The 24576-nt window shown below is 28.6% G+C and overlaps 1 protein-coding gene across 5 annotated transcripts in view; it reads right to left on the bottom strand.

Annotated features, from left to right (window-relative positions):
* LOC106681069 (serine-rich adhesin for platelets) overlaps window positions 1-24576 on the bottom strand; it is a 68218-nt gene that overhangs the window by 13434 nt on the left and 30208 nt on the right. For 4 of the 5 annotated variants that reach the window (XM_014421200.3, XM_014421201.3, XM_067046365.1 and 1 more), the window contains 3 exons: window positions 14977-15032; window positions 14818-14891; window positions 4270-8523 (listed from right to left, as the gene is read on the bottom strand). In XM_014421200.3, the coding sequence (XP_014276686.1) occupies window positions 4270-8523; window positions 14818-14891; window positions 14977-15032 (4384 nt within the window). Of the gene's footprint in view, window positions 1-4269; window positions 8524-14817; window positions 14892-14976; window positions 15033-17811; window positions 18061-24576 lie in introns of those variants that run through there. The other variant, XM_014421203.2, reaches the window with a different exon arrangement.

Raw genomic sequence — 24576 nt, 5'->3', positions numbered from 1 at the left:
ATGTTACTTTTCAATAATAAATAAAGTAACGTCATGCTAAAGTAAATGAATAATTACAAATCAATGTGGCCCACAAAACCTCTTAGAAAGAGATAAAATCTTGTTAATGGAATGGTTTTTTTTATTAAAACATAATTCATAAGTAGAAAATTATTTCTCACAACCTTCATTGATTTTCTTAGGAAGGAATAGCAATCATGCAACTAAATACTAAATTTTTTTTATCAAGATAGGGGTGGGTGAACTCATTCGAAATCTAAATCCTTTCCGAAAACTACTAAGGTGTAAAATCATTTTGTGTTAAATACACAACTGCTATACCACAAAAAAATAGGTGTCAATTAATAAACAAATATTCTGTAAAATAAGATTTAATAAAAATCGGAAGAAAGAGATTCACAGCTTAAACATTTTTTTTTTTTGATAAATTATGTCAGTTAGCAAATAGGGATAGAGGGTGCACAAAAAAGGGACACAAAGCAGATTTAGAAGAAAATCAGGACAAATACAAAGAGTTAAAGCAACACTAAATAAACTGAATATATTTTATATTTTTTTTAATTTAATTTTATTGATTTAATGAGTGAAGGTTTAATTTTTTTTTTTCTGTAATGAAAATAAAATTTTGAATAACTTAAAATTACAATTTGTGATATTTATCATGGTTAAATAAAAGTGTGTATTATTTATTCATCTACCTAGTACTATGAATTGGTGGATTAATAGATAAAAATCTTTTTTTTTAATTATTACACATAAATCCATATCCGAACACCTAGGGATCTGGATTTAAAAAATATATATATATACAATTCCTTCATCAGGGTGCATTTAATTTGAGCGAGGAAGGGAATTCTATTAAGTTTACTTAGTGTTTGTGTTTCACAACAGAGGGAAGCTAACTTTATGGCTCCCTATCACATATGCTACAGTACATCAATATATCTCCAGTATGTACTCTGATGTCAACAGATTGTTTTGAATCTGAGAAATTGTGCCCAATGACATAACTTTTTTTAATTTCACTACTTAGCAAACTTATCTTAATCATTTGTAATATCAGTTTTTATTATTACTTATTGTGAATAACAGATTTTGTATTTGCAATTAAAAATTTTTAACTATTAATTAATCTGTCAGATGAGTTGTGCCTGAGCGTGACATTTGTTTCTTTCTCTCTTTAATCCAAAAAACAAATGGCTAAAAGGCTGAGAATTTTCGACCCATATGATTTGCGAAGAAAATTCACAATTTTGTTTTTAATGCAGATAAAACTGAGCCAGATGTAGAAGAAAGGCAAGATACTCTGATTCAGGAGAAGATGGATACAGGTCTAAAGAAGAAGAATATTACAAATATATTTGTTTGGGAAAGGATAAAATTGGGGGAAAAGGATGGCTCCCTAGGTAAGGCACTGTGCTACTACCTCTAAGGTCCCGGCTTCGATTGCAGCTGTATTAGATAATGTTACTATACCCATGAGTCAACCATAGGATTAGATGAGCCTTCTGGGGTCCACCCAGCCTCATAAAGTGGGTACCCTCATTTGAGGAAAAATCTGGCAGTTGAATATGATCAGGAACATATGACCTTCTTTTATATAACTGTTGTTCAAGAAGCAGTACTTCCTTATTTTCAAGGATAAATACACAATTTATGGTCCAAGAAAAAATATAAAACCCGAGCTGAACAAATAATCCATGTGCTCAAAATGACAGGCAGAGTTCAAAATGCTTCTGAAGTTCATCAAGATTCGGGAAAGACAAACAGATATGATGTATGGGGAGTAATAAGACTATCAAACAGAAGCTATCATTAATTGACAACTTTTATTGCAATCTGATTTGAATGAAAATTTTATATGATTATACCTAATTATTTCTGTTATAAAATAAATTTATTAAAATAGCTATAAAATTAAACTCGAGTGTATCAGAATTATTATTTCCTTATCACATTGAAAGTTTCAAAGGACCTTTGCATACTTGATTTTCCAGATGAATTGAGGGGGGCATGCAATCTCACAAAAAAATCCGCATGGGTCATAGTGAGAAAGGGTTTTCCATCCTTGAATATAATACTATTTTTATAAACATCTTAAAAAGAAAAAAAAAATAATCGGTATTAAATAATTAAAAACTTTTAATTGAAAAAAATTGTTTCACAATATATTATCTAATAAAAGATTAAACAAATTTATTATTTTATAAATCATGGTGATTTATTGGCATACATAACTTTGAAATACTTTCATTTGTTTCATTTCTAAGAACTAGGAAGCCATTTAATTTCACCAAAGAACCATCAGCAGTACCAAATCAAAAGGTCTCAGTAGCTTAACTTATGAACCTAGCTTAAGACAATTAAATTAACTCATGAGAGAAAGTTATGGGTAGAATCTAACAAAACAATAATACTGATGGGGTGTTTCACTCGACAAACTCATTTGTCGGACCCCTTATAGAGCCTATGGAGGTTAAGATAAGAGTTTTCTGTACCAACCCTAAGTATATTCAAGATACGAAGGACAACAATGAAAAATTAAAGGACACAACAAGAAGGATTAAGATTGGTATATGTAATGAAAGAAAAAACGTAAAGTAGGATTAAAATTTAGTAACAAAATTGCGCCTGTAATTGTTTCTAATTATTTATACTATTTCTGTTTATTTGTTATATATTACATCTAATTATATATATATATATATGTTTATTTAATTATTTGTTATTTCAATTTTGGGGTTATTTCAGTTCAGAATTGTAATTATTTAAAGTATATTTTTTCCTAAAAATAAAGGTCATATTTTTCACGTCAAGTTAACTGGTAGAAAACTCTTTATGAATATAAAGTACAAAATATTCTTTACATTAAAATACATTTTAACTTAAATTGCAATTAAAATTTTTTTAAAATATTTAATTAACTGAGCATTAAAAGACAGAAAGAGAGACCGAGGATAAATTAAAATTGAAACATAAAATAAAAAACTAGAAAAAAAGGCAACAAAGTCCTTAATTGAGCATACTGACAACAGAAGAAAATAGGAACATTCAAAATAACAGCTATATTCATAAAATAGTCGAAACAGAAGTTGACATATTTCCTCCATAAATATTTAAACATAAAAATTAATAATGAAACAAAATTTGTTTTGGTTATGATATATTTGTCATTTTGAAAATAAAAAAAAGTTGAAGTAAGAAAAAAATCATAATCGTAATATTTATATTACTATTACTATTACTATATTATAACATTCACAAATACAAATAATGTTTTCTGAATCTATTAATCTAGAAGGAATTCATTTCATCAAAACAAAACAAGATGTGTATGACACAAAGTTAAAATATTAAATTCAGAAAAAAAGAGGAAAAAAAGTGACGGTCCTGAAGTTTCTTGCAATTATTTTAACAGAATTTTAAATTAAAAAATCTATATATACATATTATAAAGAGAAAATAACAAGATATGAAAACAAAACTTTTTATTCTTTTAAACAAGAAAAAATAATTCTTAAATTTAATAATTCTAAATTAAGAATAAAATAATATGTTTGCTTGAATGTTTATTTTTAATTATACGTTTAAGCCCTTGGGGGTCAGAGGTTTATCAGTAGAACTTATTATAATTCATAATGGTTTGAAAATATTCATGGTTAATGAATGAAAATAAAAATACATTAAAATAAAATGCCATTAGGACTTGAAATGACGAAACGTCATCACTTTTATTCAAGAATTAGTGCTTTTTGTAATTAACACACTACCATAAATTGCCATATGCGTTGATAAAATCAAAGAAAAGTATAATTCTAGTTCACAATCATAACTCAACCCTCTTTCTTATTTGAGTACTTAAACACCAACTGAATGTTTATTTTAAGTTATATATTGAATCTTTAAAACATTAATCTTTCTTATCCATAATGTTAACCAGAATAGACTATTGAAATAACGGCTTCATCATTGTAAGCATAGAAATAGAATAAAAACCTAAACTGTGATATTTTTTCAAGTTTTGTATAATTATCACATTGATTATCTACAACAAATTGTTTATGTTAAAACAAAAAGAAATCAAAAGACAATCAGTTTTTATTAAGGTTTATTTTATACCCTGCTTAACATAAAAACGGCTATGTTAATTTTTAAAAACTAAAATTTAAAACCACTGGTTTAAAAAAAAAAATTTATTAAATTTTTTATTTAAAAAAATCTATAGAACAAAAGGAAAAAAATATATTCAAAAATTAAATCATAATTTACCTTGAGTTTGTAAGGTAGCCTGCAGTGATGGCGACAATTCATTATTTTGTATTGATACATCACTTTTTACAATTTCTAAGCTTTCAGATGAACTTTTTAATCCCTCTCCTATTTCAGCAGAAGATGAGTGAGTTTTATTATAGCAAACTGCTGAAATACTGTTACCAGCGGAAGTATCACTCGGAGAACTTTTAGGTAATTCACATTTAGTCCCGGGTAAAAAGGAATCGATTGGTGACAGGCTTAGTGAATATTCGGAGGGCGATCCAAATGCTATACTGTCACTAGATACAGGACAAGCAAAAGGAGGTGATTTCACTTTGTCTGAAACAATATCTTCACTTGAAAATCCAGCACTTTTGAAAAAATCAGAGCTGTCCTTAGTAGACTTTGAGATACATGTAGCAGAGTTATAGCTCTGTTCGATCACATCATGAGCTCCTTTTTGAATGGCTAATACTTCAGATTTGCTGTGCTTACTCTCACAATATTTGGTAGTAACTCCACACATCTGATCTTTTCCATGCTGGAAAATTTCACTAAATAAATCATTTGTAACATCGGTTCCAGGAGGAGACCTTCTTGAACTTGCCTTATTTGCGTCATAATTACAGGCAACACTTGATTCATCGACCACAGCATTGTCTTTAGTTATTTTTTTCACAGAAATGATATTTACATCTGAAAGTGGTGACACAATATCTTTATTAAGAATTTTTGACGAATATTGATCTATTTGTTTCTCGCTAATAATTTCAGAGATAGTGCATTTCTCTTCAAGCCTTGAATGTAGAAGGTCGGTACTTTCCTCCACATTAGTTGGACTTAGTATTGTTTTAGATTGGATTTGTTCGAGTTTAAAATCATTACTTTTCCCTATAGACTCTTCTTTAGTTGGAGGCTTAAGTATATTGGGGTGTTCATCATTTTGTAAAATATTAATATCAGAATCAACATTTTTTTTCTCTGATACTGTGATTACTTGGCATATATCAGGAGAAAGTGAGTTAATTGGATTGGATTGTCGTTCTTCATTATCATTCTTTATAAATTCAAAATCGTCAGTTGTTTTATTAAAATCACTATTTAGAACAGAAATGTTTTTATCAACTTCTGTTTTCAGAACTTCAACTTCAGGGAGTTTTTCTTCTTTAGGGACACTTACATCCATTACCTCCTTTTCAACAAGGAAATCAGTGGTTGAATTATTTTCAGGAATAATTCTCACAGACTCCACTTTTTTTTCTAATTCAACATCCATAGGCATAACATCTTGCACTTGGAGATTAAATTGTTGCACTTCAGAGACAATAGTGGATACATCATTCTTCACTTCTACAGAAGACATCACCAGAGAACTGGAAATCACATTTTTCTCAGTACTAATGACATCAGCAACTATACTATGTTTAGTAATATTAATGTCTGGCTCAACATCATTCTCCTTAATAATTTCAGTATTACTTAGTTTTTCCACACCAGTTATCGTAGCTTTAGTGTCAATAACTTCAGTATTATCTTTTATTGATTCTTTAAGAGAACATTCAGACTTCATTTGAGACTGATTATCAGTAATTTCAACGTGAGAAACTTCCAATGCTGAAGGAATAATGAGTTTGAACTTTCCATTATCTTTATCTACTTGTTTTTCTGCATCCAATTGATCTGATACTTGCGCTACATCTAAAACTTCCTTATCTTGAGAATCGGATGAAGATAGTTGAGGAGGTGCAGGGTCAGAAACACGTTTATCCAGATCAGCAACATCTACAACAACAAAATCTTCAACTTCTTCTTTTTTCAAAGTCACTGAATCGACTGATGCCTCTTCCTGAGGCTTCAAATGAGTATCACAATCTAAACCCTCACAAACCATTTGATTATCAATCACTTCTTCAATGACTGTTCTGTGCAATACCGCGATACTGTCAGCTTCCTTTAGATCTATAACATGAGTGCCACCAGTACTTTCATGAGAAATTTGTAAGTTTAAACTCTCTGGGGATTTTTGTGAAAGTACAGGACCACCATGAGTATCCATAATTTTATCATCAATCACGTTAGATACTTCGAGAGGAGAAATATCGACAGCAGCTCTATTCTGAGAGTCAGAATAAACTAACTGTTCGTGTTCCATATTCACAACTGACTCATTAGGATTAGGAACTATTGTTATTTCTGGTTGAGGATCAATAGTATAAGTAGAGCTATCAGTCTTCTGGCTTAGCTTCTCAGAAATATTTCTTGTGATCAAGTCATCTGTAGCAATTTTTGTAAGTGGTTCTGTAATGTTTTCAGAAAAGATAATGTCTTCTTTTGGATCAAGAATGGCACTTAAAGAGATATTGAAACTTTCTTTCTCGGGTGAAATTACATGAAAAGTACGGCTTCCCTCAAATGTATCTTTCTTGAATACTTCATATGTTGACTGGTAATCACTCAAATGTTGTTCATCAATCTTGATACTACTTTGTGAAATTGAACCTTCTATAACTTCATCAACAACATCATTACTTGGTTTGCTATCACCTTCTTGAACAGTAACATCTTGTTTGCTTGTATCAGCAATTTTGTCAGTTGAGGTTTTATTCAATATTTCATTAATACTATCAGTAAGGTGTCTATTAGAAATCGATAATTCACTAGTTAAATCTTCTATAGCTTCTGATTTCAAATCAACAGGAAGGGTAACTTCAGAAATAGAACATGTTTCATTCAGATCTTCCTCACAGAGAACATGAGATGACTCCAATTCTCCTTTAGAAGAGATAGCAATCTCATCAATTTCTATCTTTTGTTCAGCACTGATAGTTACATCTTTTGAAGAGCCAACAGATTCATCCATAGAGAACTCAGTTCCAGAAAACTGTTTAGAATAATTATGTTTAACATCCGATTCACAAGTTGAAGATATTACACATATTTCATCCTCCTGCTCTAAATCAGTTGATATGGTCGAGTTGCTGAGTTCTAAAACTTCACTAGGAGTTGTGGCCTTTTGTGGAGATAATGATTTGAATATTTTGTCTATTTGCTGCTTGGAAGTCTGAATAAGTTCATGGTTTTCAGATGTTGCTGAGACCATACTTAAACCAGATGCCGAAGGATCAAGATCAAGTTTTTCAACAGTAATTGTATTTAAGGAGCTAACGTTTTGATTTGTATTGCTTTCTTTTTTCAGTGATTCATTTACAACAGAAACTCCTGATCCTGAGGTTTTTTCAAATGTTTCCTTTTCTATGACAGTCTTCTTAGGTGAAAAAAGACTATCAATTTTTTTCTTAGCAGATGAAATGGGAGATGTTATCTTTTCTAAGAGTACCTTCTTCTGAGGGGATGAATTTGACTCTATTGCATTCTTTTTCTTTATCATTTCAACAATCTCATCTAAATTAATAGAGGTTTTAGGATCGAACGTAAACAAAATTGGGTGTTCTGTTTCAGAAATACGATTGGAAACTATTTCTTTATTGGAACAAAAGATAGTATCAATTTTGTGTTTTGTTGTAGTAACGTAGTCATTGATATGACTGGTTTGTGAAATATTTAATGAAGGTTCCACTTCCGAAATGACATCATCACTAGAAGAAATGTTATGTTCTTCTAAAATTCTTTCAATAATATAATCAGATCTTTCACCATCTTCAGAATCACTGAGATCCAAACTTGCAAATCTACTTGGAGAAACAGGTTCACATAATTTATCAAATGCAGCAACTACAGTTGAAATAATTTCTTCCTTTTCATTTAAAGAAGGAGGTGGAGTTTTAAGTTGATTTTCTTCAACAGAACAGCACATTTCCGTGACAAAATTGACTCCATCTTTGCTAAAAGCTTCATCACTCAACTGTGAGGTTTCTGAATGTAAGAAAGAAGAAAGAACATTTGTTTCACTATGGCGTTTGCAAGGTATTGAATTTTTGAATTCCTCTGAATCTACATCACTAAAAGATGTATTCGCCACTTGCGACACATCTTTATCCTGTTCAGAAACAGATATTTCCTCCCTTTCATGAAATGACAAAGTGTGAGATGAAGCTTGAGAACCGCTAGATATGATCGCGGTGACTTCATCATCACATTCATCTTCTGCTGAAATTGGCGAAAATGGGAAATAGGTAAGCTCATTGTGGATTTTATCAGGTGTCGATAGATGTACTCCTGCCAGGTAGTCAGCAAGAGCACTGACGTTTGAAGGTTTTTCCCATGGAGATGCTTCTCCAGCACTCTCATATTCCGCAGTTGTATCTGACTCTGTGAACAGCATCACAATTGTCTCACTAACTAAACGAGACAAGCCCCTACCTGAGATCCAAGTATCACGGAGCATGGTCTCTGATCGATGACCAGAATATATCTCTATGAGGAGAAACAATTTCGTGCAAAACTACAAGGGTACCTTCCTAATATATTACATCTACTAAAGATATGAAAGCCAACTATTAGGACCATTCTCACTGACACTAAGACCTCAAAGGAGAATAATAAAATTAATGTTAAAACACAAACAAACTTTTAAAAAAATTATTTGAATACAGAAAAAATGTTTGAGTAAAAAAAAAACAAAAATCTGTAGATAAAATCAAATTTTTAATCAAAATAAAAAGATTACTTCAATTGTCCGATATAAAAAAATAGATTAATAAAAGTAAAAACATGCAAAAAGCAACTACTAGAGAGAAAATGATAGAAATTTACTAAATACACCATGCAAACCTCAAATAATGTATATCACTCCAAATGATTTATTCGAACATTTTTTTTTTCAATCAAAGCCTCTAAAATAGCAAAAAAAAAAAAAAAGAAAAAAAAAAGAGATATTTATAAAAAGCAAAACAATTTAAAGACTTATATAAGAGAATCAGATCATAAATGAAACGAGATGCGAAAATGAATAAACAGCTTAACCAAAACCTGCCAGAAAAATATACAATTATACTATTTAAAGACAAAAATGCTTTATAAAATCATTTTAAACAGAAATTTTAATACTAACATTCAAAATACAATGAAGACTAAATAATCAGTTTATGCAAGAATTAAATTAAAGACATCATAACAAGCAATGATTATGATTTCTTAGCATAATTAACAATTATAAATAATCAAATATTTATCGTACAGGCTTCCAATCACTAACAGCAAATTTGGTAATTTCATTGGACGGTAATTGCATCGATAGCCAATAAAAGTGTAATAGTAATTCATGAAAACAAATTAATAAAAAATAAAAGAGCTTACTCATAAACAGGAAATAACCCCATGTGGAATAAAAATATACATCAATATATCTTAGCTGTGATAGTGATAGAATTTAAAAAACATACAGCTATTATTCATTCTGCATTACAAATATCCCAAAAATAATATTATGGAGTGGGGTTATTTTTATTTAAGTAAGTTATCTATGGTATAGTCTGTAAACAAACCCCAGTCATGCCAATATCGAGGCAAAGCAATGATCTGTTCTCTTCTTAATGTGCTAAAGCATCTATTTTAAAAACAATACCATCTTTATCTTAAATAAAAGATAATACCCAATCCCACTTTCAAGATGACATAAATCCTTGTGACGAAAAGACTCAACCAATTACAAATAATTTGGATATTGGGAAATTAACAAGAACTGATATAAGATCGAATGAAATTTCAAAACTGAGAACTCAGTAATTTCATTCTCAAAAAATAAGAACAAAATATTCATTCATACATTAAAATAACTTGGTTCGCACGTCATACAACTATCACCACCCAATCCCACTTTTAAGATGACATAAAAGATTCAACCAATTACGAATAATTTGGATCTTAGGAAATATACAAGAAGACCTGATGTAAGATCAAATGGAAGTTCAAAACTGAGAACTCAGTAATTTGATTCTCGAAAAATAAGAACATAATATTCATTCATACATTAAAATAATTTGGTTCACATGTCATTCAATTATCACCACCCAATCCCACTTTCAAGATGACATAAATCCCACTTCATGACATTTCAAAAGAGATATTTCGTTAATATTGAGGACTTCCTTCATATACAGCTAAATAAGTGGACAATTTATATTCACAACTATAGAAACACAAAAACATTTATTTTATCCTTTAGTTTATGATAAAATTCTTTCATATTTTAAATTTATCCATTCTTTATTACCAATAACAATGAACCTTTTATAAAATTCGACATATAAGCCCTATTGGACAATTTCAATGAGGATAAAACATAGCTAAAATTAAAGGCCATCTATTTTCCATTGACATGACGAGTTTAATACAAAGTTCTAGGGTTGTTTTTGAGGAAATGGTGAAAAAAATGTAAAATTTACGGAACAAAGTGGCATTTATGTTAAATCAATTTAAGCGAAATTTGGGCTGTATAACCTGCATTCCAAGCATGTACTTAACTTAAGTATCTTATTTCAGTTCCGTTAGATTTTCTACTGAAAACTCAGATTCAAACTTCATCACGATCATAATACTCAGCCTTAGCATATATTTAATACATAGGTAAGTGAAAGTAAAATCAAAACAATATCAATAATTTAAATTATTTGAATGTGAATCTATTGAAAAAAAAATTATATTATTGATGTAACTTTCAACTTTTTTGGTGATTCATTTCTCTAAAGACTTGATAACCAATTTCAAGATTAATAATACCTTAAATATTTATCAAATACAGATTTTACGGTTGCATATTGTATAGTTTTTTTTTTTAACCAGTTGATTCATCTTTATTTGACCTGTATTTTACTTTCAAAGCAATCTCAAATTTTTCTTCAGAAAATGTCATTATTTCAAGTTTGAATAAGGAAAATAAAATACCTAAAATAAATTATTAACTGTCAATCCCTACTACTTCCCCATATATATTCTATCAACAGTTCACTCTCGCACTGACTTCCAGTATGTTAGGTACATTTCCTACCTTGTTCATTATCTTCCTTTATTTTTGATTTAATTCTTATCTCCCCTTTTCCATCTTTTAGTTTTTACTGTATTTTATATTTCTTCTTTTTTTATCTGTTATTTTTTTCAGTTTTCATTAATTGTCTAAAACCTTTTAGTATTCTTATTTAATTTTTACGTTTCTCTTTTTAATTTTTCATTTATGTTTACATCATTTAAATGTTTGTATCTTTTTTAGCACCGATGAAGCCCTGCAACACAACATGGGGCAAAACGTTGGCCAAATATAAATCGTTTAATCACTATTTCAGTTTTTCTTTGACCACACCCGAACTATCTTCCTTACATTATTCCACAAGACCAATCAGTAATCTTCCAGAAAATAAAACAATACATTAGTCTATATAAACACTAAATTCAGTACTAGTTCTAAATACAATCTTATTTAACCAAAATAAATAATAGAAACACCATACAATTTATTCATATTATTTTGAAAATACTTTTCAAACTTTATTCCTTTTCTATATATTCATAATTAGTTTTCTACCATTTTCTTAAACTAAATTCGGAAGAATAAAATTCACATTGATTCATTTTAAAGGCAAATTTAACTATACCATTGGCATTTTTATAATAGACATTTATAGATAAAAAAAAAAATAGTGTATAATATATCAACAGAGGGATTGTTTAATCTCTATATAAGTTATAAATTTGATGGAAAATCAAACAATCAAGGAATAAATCCTGTCCAAAATGATAAATATTACCAGAGTTATACAAATTGGATAAATATATTTTTTAATAGACTAACACATATATAAATCTGAAGAGTTTGTTTGAACGAACACGTAATCCAATTCAAAAAATTCTTTTTGTTTTATAGGGACTGCTTATTAAAGAAAGTTTTATAATATCATGCTATGGAACGAAACAGTAACCGTATGCATAATAAGCTTGAATATGTAGAATTCCATTATTATTGTTATGACAATGTCATACCAGCAGAAACTAATGCACTACACTAACTCATAATAACTTTGAAATTACTGTGTGAAAAAGTATAATTTTTTTATGGATAAAAAACATGAAACATTACTCAAATTCAATGTCGTTTGGACAAATTTATTGAAACTTTGACCCTGTTATTTGAAAACAACAGCAAGAAATGAGTATTTATTTGATAATTAACCTTACCCTTACATTGCATTTTTCTCAATCCAGAATTTTATTTATCAATAATAACTTGTATTAAATTTTGTTAATACAAGTAATTACATGAATTGTAAAGATAATACACAAAAAATGAGTTTCTTTAAACAAAAATTATTTATATAAAATTTAAATTAGAATTTCATAAACACAATGTTTCTGTTTCATAATTTGTCTCTGATTAGTAATAGAAATAATCAATCATTCCTAGTAGCCATGTGTGATAGTTATAATCACTTCTTCTAGATGCTGTTTATAGTATTAATTGACAAATCATCAACAATTTTATTTATATCAGCCAAAAATATATTCCTCATCACAAGATAAATCAATATCATGATCGATCACTGAATCAGTCGTAAAGAAGATATTCACACAATATATTTTCATCATCCTAATTCACTTTTGTTAAAACATTCTTTGGATTGGGTATTATTCATAATATAAAAAGTAATATTTCAAATAATTTCAATATGATTAAGGTCCTAATGAACAAAAGGAAAAAAAAAAAAACATGAATGCAATAGTATAACGGAGAGATTGCTTAAACACAAAAACCACTATATAAATTGGTCTAAAGATGAAACAGTGTTGTATACTATTAGTACATTGGTGGATTCATTAAATCAAGAAATGAAGGTAATCAGGCTAAAATATACTTTATAACAAAATGTTTTTACTAATATAAATAGAAAATAAAGAAATTCATAACCATCACTATTTTTTTTTTACTAAATATTATTTATTTAAAAAATTATATATCATATCTAGGCTAGCAAGAATATTTTAATACACTAACACCAAATTTAAAAAAAGGGAACTACAAGATAGCAGAGCAAGAATTTGATTGAAAATCCTCTTTTTAAACTTAAATTCTATAAGTTAAAAAAAAAAAATCTGCACAATTAAGTTTACTCATATCATGATTTAATATTTTTAATGATTTTAATAATTAAAAATATTAAAATGCCATTTTAATATGCAATACCAATACAGTAAAAGAAAACAAAATTTCAGACAAAATGATGGGAAAGACGTAACACAAACTTGGACTTAATACATTTAAAAAGTGAAATAGACAAGATAACAAAAAAGCAATGCCTTAAAACATAACAAAATACAAAATATTAAATGACTTTGCTCAATGAGCAGTCCAAAAAAAGGATCCCTTCAATAACTACCTAATATTTCAAACTCGTAAAGGACCTTTAAACTAGATCACTCTCAATAATTTTAAAACCATGATAAGTCAATACAATAAATGTAATGAGACCAACAAACTTTTAGCAATCAACAGTAATATTAAATGCAAGTATTTCTGTTTAATTGATTTTTATTTCACTCTTTTATAATGATATAAAATTTATTTTCAAACTAATTACTCTAAACTAATTATAATCATATCATAAAGTAGGAAGTAGGAGTGATCCTGATATTTTTAGAATTTTATTTTGTTACTATGTACCTCAGCCTGAACCAAATCCATACTTCAGTTTTAACAAAACTATGAATAGCAGATTTGGTTCAGATATAGGTAGATAACCAAAAATATCATCTTTCCAAAAATGATACTTGATTATTTCTAACTTAACGATATGGTGTTCAGGGCACGTAAATAAAAACATAATGCAGATCATTCATTGTAAGCAGCATTGTATATATAAAAAATTGTATATATAATGGTTTAATGAATGAGTAAACCATTATATATACAATTTTTTTTTCACTTTTATTAACCCAATTTAATCTCAGTTTTGGTTTAAAACATATTTTACCCATACAAAAAAAAAAAATAAAATAAAATAAAAAAAATGATATAACTCAAAAATAAAGTATTTGAAAATGCCAACTTAAAAAGATAACAAAACTTATAAGAAAATAGTATGAAGCTTATTTCGAATTTCAGGTAAGTATTTACTACCATAAATAGTTATCTGAAATTTAAAGGAAGCTTAATATTATTTCAATATAAATTTTATAGATACTACATTTTTGAGTTTTTTTGTTTCTCTTGCAGGATACAATACGATAAAAAATATGAAAATAAAAACAAACAGGTAATTACTATTTTCAGTTAGGCGTTGATGACCAGAGGGTTTTACGCCTTTAAGCAAAAATCAACAACAACAACAACAACTATTTTCAGAAAATGAGCTAATTCCTTGATTAATAAAAATTCCTAAGAAAACTCAGAAAAATCAACAATTTTAAAAGAAAGAGTAAACATTTATAATTTTAAAAACTGCTGTCAACAAGCCACATAAAATAGTTAGCAAAGAATTTTAGAACAGCTAAAAATGCTCATAATATAATGGTAATAAAAACCACAATACACATACACATTACATAGTAATCAAACAGCCACAAGCAATGCAATGCATATCACATGCTATATTTACAAACTTATACAAATATACATACCGGTATCACAGTCCAAGTGTCTGACAGGAGTTGATTGTTGGCACTGAGAGAAGTCGTTTTCTTCTGTGAATTCCCTACGAGAAGAAAATTATTACTAAATTAACAACTCATTAAGTTTAGAGCTAAAAAAGTGGAGTATTCACAAATAAAATAGTCTACCTCTTTTCGCCAGGTAGCTGGTGTGGTCCAACTGGATCTGATTTCTTACTTCCACCCTGTAACAAATTTAAATAAATGAAACATTCACATCTAGTCAAACTTTCCAAAAAATATTAATAAATAGCACCAGTTAAACATCTGAAATAACATTGTTTAAGAATAATTAAAGGAGGGTAATGTGTTTAGGTTTAGGTGTCACATAACCTTCTCATTGGTAGGTTTGTAACAATATTCACTGAGATCATGTTATTAGTTTATAACAATTTGACATCAAAATACAGAAATTAAGTCTGTTAAATTAGTCCAGCTTTTTGGGGGGGCTCTGATCATCAAACTCCAAAACCAACTTTGTAATATCCTGCGAATGTTTTCAAACAATTTGAGCTCAAAATATTTAAATTATATTTTTTAACCTTCTTAAAAGATTGAGTTCTACTGGTGTCAGTGTAGCAGATATAGCCAGCACATATAACCAAGTATATAACCATATACTCTCTGACTTACTCTTTTGGTTTATCAGTTTTCATTTCTCTATCACAGTCAATATGATTGAGTCAATATAGAATATAGCGGTGAAATTCTTACTATATTGCTGGTCAGAGGCAATTGCTTGCTACATTGTAGCAATAATATTGAAATTTATTCCTATATATTACAAACACAATAATAACGACTCAATAATCTTGATTATGTAAGATGGGTTTTATGTTGATATGGTGTAGTGAGAGACTCATAGATAGTTGATTACATTAAATTATGATGATTCATATGTGGTCATTATGAACCACAGTAAATCTTAGCAATAGCTTTGATATAAGTTGGACATTTAGTAGTCATAAATAATTACATTAAAATACAATGGTAACTGAGGAATTTTCTATAAAAACTCAATCCATACACTTTTGGAAAATAATTTTTTAACATTTATTTATTTACATAAAAATACATCTGGTAAATATGATGTTATATTATAATAGTAGAATATAGGCTTTTAGAGACTACCCGTTGGTAGCAGGCTATTAACATTTTTAAATTAGGTTTCCAGGCACCTCAGATGATTGTCAGGAATGGGAGAGGAAGCTAGGTTAGAACTATTTGGTTTAGACGGTTAGGGAATTTATAATGACAGGATTGATATCTGGTTTGATAGGAGAGGAATTCAAAGGTTTAGCAGAACCACAAAGATCAACTCCATATGTCCAGTGTTGTAATAGTCGGAATTGTCAGTGGTTAAAAAAATAATATGGGAGTATATCAAGTAAATAAGGTTTAATATTTGCTGAAGATGTAGATTTCTTGAACACAGACAAGTAAAAATTTTTGAAATAAAAATAATATATTTTGGCTGCAGAATTTTAATTGATAAAATAAAAGCTTTTAGAAGTAATAAAAACACATCCATTTGGTCTCAAAACTTTTTTATTATCTTAACACTCCCAAACGTTTCAGACATTTTCAACAATCTTATTACACTATCATAGTCAAAACATTAGTAATCAACATAATTGGAGGCCATTTCTCCTCCTACTATTTACTAGTTTACAATCTACTTCAATTACTCATTTTATCAACATTACACTGAGTTCACTCATAAACACATGTGTGTTTATTATTACAAATAGAGATTGTAAACTAGTAAATGTAATAATTGTAACAGTGAGAATAATGGTATTTTAGACATTGTGATGAAAATTAATTATTAGTGCCTAATCTTTTCATAATTTAAGAAGTTTTAAAGAACATTGACTAATGATAAATATTTTACAAAGGCATAATGACCAACAATTACGTTGATTATCAATGTTTTGGCTGTGATAGTGTAATAAGAGCCTTTAAAAGTGCCAGAATGTCTGAATTGTTGGTATGTTGAGATAACAAGGAAGTGTTGAGACAAATGGATGTTGTTCAGAACTACTGAAAGCTTTTCTTTCACAAATAAAAATTCTACAACCAAAACGTATTATCAACACTACATTGAGTTCACTCATAAATACTAATGAGTGTTGATAAAATGAGTAATTGAAATAGAGATTGTATACTAGTAAATGTAATTATTTCAACTGTGAGAATAATGGTATTTTGAACATTGTGATGAAGATTAATTTATTAGTGCACGATCTTTTCATAATTTAAGAAGTTTTATAGAAAATTGACTAATGATGAATAATTTGACAATTATGTTGATTATCAAGGTTTTGGCTGTGATAGTGTAATAAGAATCTTTAAAATGGCTAAATCATTGAAGTGTTGAGATAACAAAAAGTAATGAGATCAAATGGATGTTTTTTTATTACTACTAAACAAATCTGTCTCAAACAAATAACTGCATTATATAAAGAAAAGCTTTTACTTTTTAGAAGTGGATATATTAACTTTTGATAGAAAATTACATGCAACTAATAAATGGGCCTGTACCTAACTATAAGATGAAACCAAACAATGACACGGCACAAAATTTCAGGCGAAAGAATTAGGCCATAGGAAATGTAGCTATTTAAACTAATGTGTGACGTCTCTCCCGCTGCCCACAACAGGTAACCTTGACCAGCTGATAGCGATAAATAGGTCGGCCATTGCACTTGATATGAAATAACTGACGAGTACAACGAAATTATTCGAACAAAACCTGTACAGATCAACAATGAAAAAATGAATGACAGATGGATTCAATCTTCACACACCGATGATTTATTCTTATAGCATAAACAAAACTACTTCAGCAATATACAGTGATGGATAAAAATATTAATACATCGATGTCAATAAATTTGTCAAGAAACATTATCTCTAAATAATATATCAACAGTTAGAAGGATAGAATTAAAAGTTACTCACAATACCTATTTTCATTTTCATTTTTTTCACAACCACTTTTTTTTTTTTTTAGTAAAATCGAAATACATCTTCTATTTTGTTTTAAGAATTACATTATTTATACCATGCTTGTTTATCAATTTAATCTTAACACAAAAAATGACAGTAGTAAGTGTTGATAAACAGATGGCTCCACGGTCCAATGACGTCCAAGCAGCCATACGAACACTTCATTACTCGGTTTTATGAAAACTTATCTGGTGTCGAAAAAGAAATTTGATGTCATGATCCTAATGACAACAATAAAAGTAGATACGCGATTTGAAGCAACTATAAAAACTCACCCAAATTTCAGTCCACCCAGCCCAGTCAACACTAGGACTGAGCCTAATGGGTACTGACAAAAAAATAATCACACTAGACTAGGGTACAACGACCTATGGTGTCATGATCATATTGGTCTGGTCATGGCTATCACCGCCATTTACAAAATGTCGGCATTTTCTGACATTACCGGTAGAAATGATTTGGTCTAAATAAAAAAACGCAACTTGTTAAAAATGATATGTTTTTCAGTGAAATTACAGAAAATGATATATAAAAAAAAATTGTCTTAATATATAAATTTATAATTTGTATTTCTTTTTTTGCTTTCTGAAGTTGAAAGAAATTAAATCTAAAAAAAAGTTTAAATGAATTAATGAAAACAGAAAAATATTTACCTTTTATATTACATAAAGTCAATTATTTTCGAATCTTTAATTTTAAATCAGATAAATTGTGTGCAAACATTAATTTTTCGTTATTCATTTTTGACATATTTTATTACGTCAGAAAATTATAAATAATAAATATCCGAACACTCCTGCGCTTAAACTTTGAATAAAATATTTTTGTTTACGTTTGCACCGTTTTGCGATTCAACAGAAGCAAAAATCAGTTCTTTATTGGAATTATCTTTGCTCGGTAAAAATTAGAATTTAATTTATGCATAAATAATGCACAAGAATAAAATATTTTCGGTAATATACAAATAACAAATTTTTCAGCATTTGGCTATTGGTGACTGTTAGTGAAATGAATTTTCGTCATACAGACGAATATGTGTTAAGCGGGTTATTTTTTTTTCACTGGTCTGTTCTATAATTCACTTACTAACCCAAGCTTGTTAAAAAAATAAATTTCCAATTGTTTAAATAATTCAATTGGTATCCATGTTAAGTCTCAACACTCTTTATTATATCAACAGACCGACGTTTCGGCCTATTTGGCCATCTTCAACATAAATTTATACCTAACATACAATTATTTAAAAATGTTTTGCAGGCAATTCTGCTCAACTCATTAATAACAGGTTAAATCACCCTATTTTGTCACAATTTCATTAATTTTTAAAAATTTTAATTTAAGATCGACTTAACACTATATCGATAAGATAGTTGATAGTGTTAGGTTGATCTAAAATTAATTTTTTTTTTAAATTAATGAAATTGTAAAAAAATAGGGTGATTTGACTTGTTATTAATAATCTCGTTAGAATAGCCTGCAAAATGTTTTTAAATAATTAGACGAGAGGTATGAATTTATATTTAAGATTGTCCTTGAGGATGGCCAAAGTGGCCGAAACGTTGGACTGTTGATGATATAATAAAGAATGTTGAGATCTAACATAGATACCAATTGATTGTTTTAAACAATAAATATCAGTCTCAAGAAATTGAAAAGACTATATATAAATTACCTAGTTAGAAGGGCTCCTATTTCTGAAAATCCACTAGGCCTAAAGGTGGCTCTATACGTTTGCCTAACTACAGTAAATTCGCACAAGCGCAAGCGTGTCGATGAGTCATTTAGATTGGTTGGTATAAGTTGTGGCATAATTGATTGTTCTTTAAACTCAAATATGCCTACCTCCATACTGAAACCTGATTTATGAGGTTTTCAGATGGAGATTTAAACTTTTTTATCTTATAGGAATCATAAGTTTTTTTTTTATAAGTATTTCTTAATTTTTTTATGGTGCGATATTTTTATTAAATACTTTTTCATAACTAAAACTATTATTAAAATAATTTTACAAGCTGCCTGCAACTCACATTTTAAGGAAACTATATTATTTATTAATTTCAATGTATCAATATTGTATAACTCAAAGGTGTATTTATGATTTAATAGATATAAAAAAGACTATATCGTAAATATTTAAATTGAAAGGATGCTTAGCCAAATATAATGAATTAACCTAAAATATACTTGAAATAACAGATAAATTATTATTGTCTAAAATAGTATAGAATCAGAAAAGAGACTGTTAATAGAGTACTTAGTTCATAACTTAGATGAATGTCAACATAAACTATATTTAGACTTGAAAATTCCTTATATTGAAACGTAATTGAAAACAAATTACGTTTTCTGTATAAAATTTGGATTTTGTTTTTAAAAATCCTTGGCATATCTTAATTTGTTTTTAGTTTGGTATATTATTTTAAACCATGAACAATTGTAATCGATTACGAAAAAAATACGAACACCCTCTTACTTTAAAAATGAAGGTATTTTTTTTAAGAATTGAATTTTCAAAAATTCGCCCGTTCCATAAATTTTGATTATTTTTTTTTACGTTATAACATAGAATAAATAATCTTAATAATTGTTCAATTTTTTTTCCTTTTTAAGGCTTTGTATGATCCGAAACATTTTTTATTGCTTGTCATATACTCATACAATAAATAACAAACTATTGTGTTATAATTTCTGGCCTTTTCTTATCATTTATTTTTTATAAACTTAATGGAATAAGTATAGTTCATTTTTTTTTGTTATAAAGTACTTGGCTACCATTACTAAACATTTATAGAAGCATGTTTGTTTGTAACAGTCTAGGATAATATTAATTATTATTTCAAAAATTATACATAAACAAAAATACAAATAACATTAAAGTCAAACAATCAAAACATAAAATATTTCAAAAGAGAAAGGAACAGAAGTTACATAGTACGGCCTCAGAATAGGCTACAGGGATTTCTCTCTCCCATGTAGGTTGGTAGTTATTGAACAGACTAGAGTCTCCGACTTGTGACAAATGTGGCGACTACATGGCTATCAAACTCTGGAATCAATCAGCCTCGAATTCTAAGGCCAATGAAGAAACAATTCCAGGCGAAGCATTATTTCGAATTATTAATCTCAACTGTCAGGGATAAGAAGGATGGAAGATATACAAATTATAATCACAACAAAATGTATAATATGATTAATAGTAAACTAATGCTTATTTGAATCGCTGAATGTTAAGAGGGTTCTTCTCACTAGAAGTTAGTGAATTTATTTTGAGAAATCTATATTTAAAAAAAACCATTCGACGTACATATGTCTATTAGCACTCAATTTAAAGTAAATTTAATGTCCTATAAAGTAGTTTATTACGTTTATTTTCGTAGGAGTAGTAGTTTTTATATTTGCAAAAATAAATTGATTGTTCGAACAAAATTTCATGTACAAAATTTATATTCATATGAGGATATCATAAAAACTACTACCTCTACGAAGTTACGTGTTATAAACTACTTAATAGTAAAGTTAATTACCTTTGTTTTGTGTGCTGGTAGACATATGTACGTCTAATGGTTCCAAACATACATTTTTCAAAAATCAAATATTTTACCCGAACAACTGGAAATTAACATTTAGTGAATTTATATTGTCAAATATATAAAAACTACTACTCCCTGCAAAGATAAACATAATAAACTAATATATAGAATATTAAACTAGCTTTAATTTGAGTACTAATAGAAATCTGTACGTCGAATGGTTTTTGAGATATAGATTTATAAAAATAGAAACAGCACGTCGATTTCGACTATTACAGCACTTAATAGACAAACGGTCTAAACTTCCAACTCATAACAAAGACTGATCTACATGGCTGTAATAAGGCCAATCTGGACATACGGAGTTGAGCTTTGAAACTCCATTAAACCTTCGAATTCCTCTCGTATTCAATCCTTACAATCCAAAATCCTTTGTAAAATCCTCAATGCTTCTTACTTTGTTACAAATGAAATCATACATAAAGACCTTAAATGTTCCATAAGCAACCGATATATCCCGAACTAGATATCATTCTTTCCATTATAAACTCCCTAATCATCCAAACCCACTAGTTTTTAACCTTGCTTTCTCTTCCATTCCTGACAATCCTCCAAGGCGCCTGACGTGGCCAAGAGACCAGCTAATGTAAAAACGTCATTAGAGTGCTACCAAAGGATAGTTTCTCTACACGCCAGTATTACTACATAATAACTTACATCAAATTTACTAAATTTATGATTATGTACAGTTGTAAATTTCAATATAGATAAAAAATAAAAAAACATTTCTCAAAATAAATTTACTAACTATTGATTTATAATGAAACGTTGCTTTTTAAAAATCTATATCTCGAGAACAATAGAATGCAAATAGTTCTATTCATATTGTAGCAAATTTACTCTTCTTTAAATGATGTTCTCTTAGATTTTCTAGTGGAGTGCCGGTTCTCAGAAGGGAAAACGGAGGAATAACAAGAGACAAATATTTAAAATGTTTAAAAACCTGCTCAGCTTTACTAAAAATAGTTTTTTGAACAATAATTATTTGAAGTAACCACGATATAAACTTTAAAAATATGTTATGATCTTTATGGGATGGAAGTACATCTTATCTAAACTATTACGTATTGAAGGAAGATGCCCCCACTTCTAGTTGATATTATAAATTATTTACTTGGAGGAAGGAGTATAATGGAGAGGGTAAGCTGGCACAAAAAGTGAAGCCAAAAAGACAGACCTCATGTGCCTTCCAGGGGCGTGGCAGAGGAGTAGAGGAAGAGTATTAGCCAATGGCGGACATTCGGTTTGATTTGAGTTATGCCACACCCCCTGATTATTAATACTATATTTTCGAATCCTCAAGGTTGTTGTAGTTCATTATCGTCATAGCAACCATAGAAAGGAAACATTTATTCTCCTTTTCTTAATAATAAAATTCTACTAAATTGTTTATATCTGAGAACAATGAGATGGTTAATTTACACTCTTATTTCCGGAAATTTGTTTTCAATCTGTAAAAATATTTTCCCTCTTATCTGCTTAGTGAGAAACGGCGTGAAACAAACCCTCTTCATCATTTACCTTTAAAACAGACACCTATAACTAAATGTCTCAAGAGGAGATAGTCTTACAAAAAATAATAGAACGGAATAATTAATAGTCAAATCCTTTCAAAGTTTATATTTATAAATTTTTCATTAGTAATGTGAAATGGTTAATTATTTAAATAAATAAAATTTAAGATACGTTAGAGAAAGATTTTATGATAGCTATCTATTTAACTATTGGTATGAGGATATGAGGAATACGGAATACCTCATAGATGAATGCAATGCAACTCTTTTCCTTAGAGACCAAATGATTTTAATTTCACCATACAACACTCATGTCTTCTTTTGAGGTCTAGAATGAGCGAAATTTCGATTCAATGAAACAGCAAATTTAAAAGTATCTGAGAAAAATAGAATCCACTACAAACGGTAAATATTTTTCAAAACTTTTCAATATCTTACATTCTGCTATTTTAAAGAGGATAAAGAACATAATTTCAATACAAATTCCGCTGCATGTTAAAAGGCCAGAACTCCATCCGATTTGAGAATTTATCTAGAGCATATAGATTGATTAAAAAATGAAATTTTGTGGTTAAATTGGTGACAAAGCTGAAAAGTACTTTTTTTTATTCGATTTCTAGTCATGAAATGCCCTTACAACATCCATACAGTAGGTTTACGACGGCCCACCCTAGTAGACTTGGAGATGGTTGGAAAAGGTCACTGGCCCAACAAAGCAGCTGCATCGTGTCGGCAACTGACAGCAATTTAATGTCATTACTAACTATTCAGACCATTCTGTTGGAGATTTGGATCTAATTGATGAAAATTGTTTAATAAATTTAATTTAATTTTAAGTTTCGGATAGCTTCCATATTATAACTACCCATATAAACGGACTTTTATATTCATTATTTTATGTGGAAATTCCTTTAATATCATAATTGAAGATATGAGTAGATGAAGATGTTATGTGAAATTTTAAGAAATATGAGATTTTTTGCTAGGAAGAATATACTAAACATACCCCTTAAAAGGCAATGTTAAACTTATTATACATATCATACTTATAATAAAATGAGATGGACTAAGCAGAATACACTCCAGAGATCTATATGGCACAGTGTTCAATTTTCCAAAACGTTAAATTTTGGTAGTTTTCAGAAGTTAAAACTTAAGTTTTTCAGTCTAAAATAGGCATAAAAAAAAAATATTTCAAAAATAAAAACAGAAATTCATATTACACTTTCCACAAGCATCAAGAGCACTTAAAATGAATTTTAGAAATAATAGTAAAATTATAATTTTAAGGTTATATTTCCCACTCAAATATATTTCATACAAAATAATAACTTATTTTTCATATTTATCACACTAATTCTATAATTTTTTTTCTAATACATTCTATTACAACATAAAATGACTCTTTAAAGATTTACGGATCAGTAAACGTAAAATACGATTTGAATAAATATAGCTACTATTAAGTATTTAGGAAAACTCTATTATTGAAGTATATTTTTTCCGTATAAATAAAAATGTATTATACCAGAAAAATATATTTGTTTAATTAATTCAAGTGTAGTTTTACTGTTTGTGGTATTTATTATGAGAAGTAAAAACGGAATTTTTAA

Source organism: Halyomorpha halys, unplaced genomic scaffold (genome assembly GCF_000696795.3).
Source record: "Halyomorpha halys isolate HHAL.00 unplaced genomic scaffold, Hhal_1.1 Scaffold307.1, whole genome shotgun sequence".
NCBI classification, from domain to species: Eukaryota; Metazoa; Arthropoda; class Insecta; order Hemiptera; family Pentatomidae; genus Halyomorpha; species Halyomorpha halys.
This window is presented reverse-complemented; position numbering and strand designations above follow the sequence as displayed.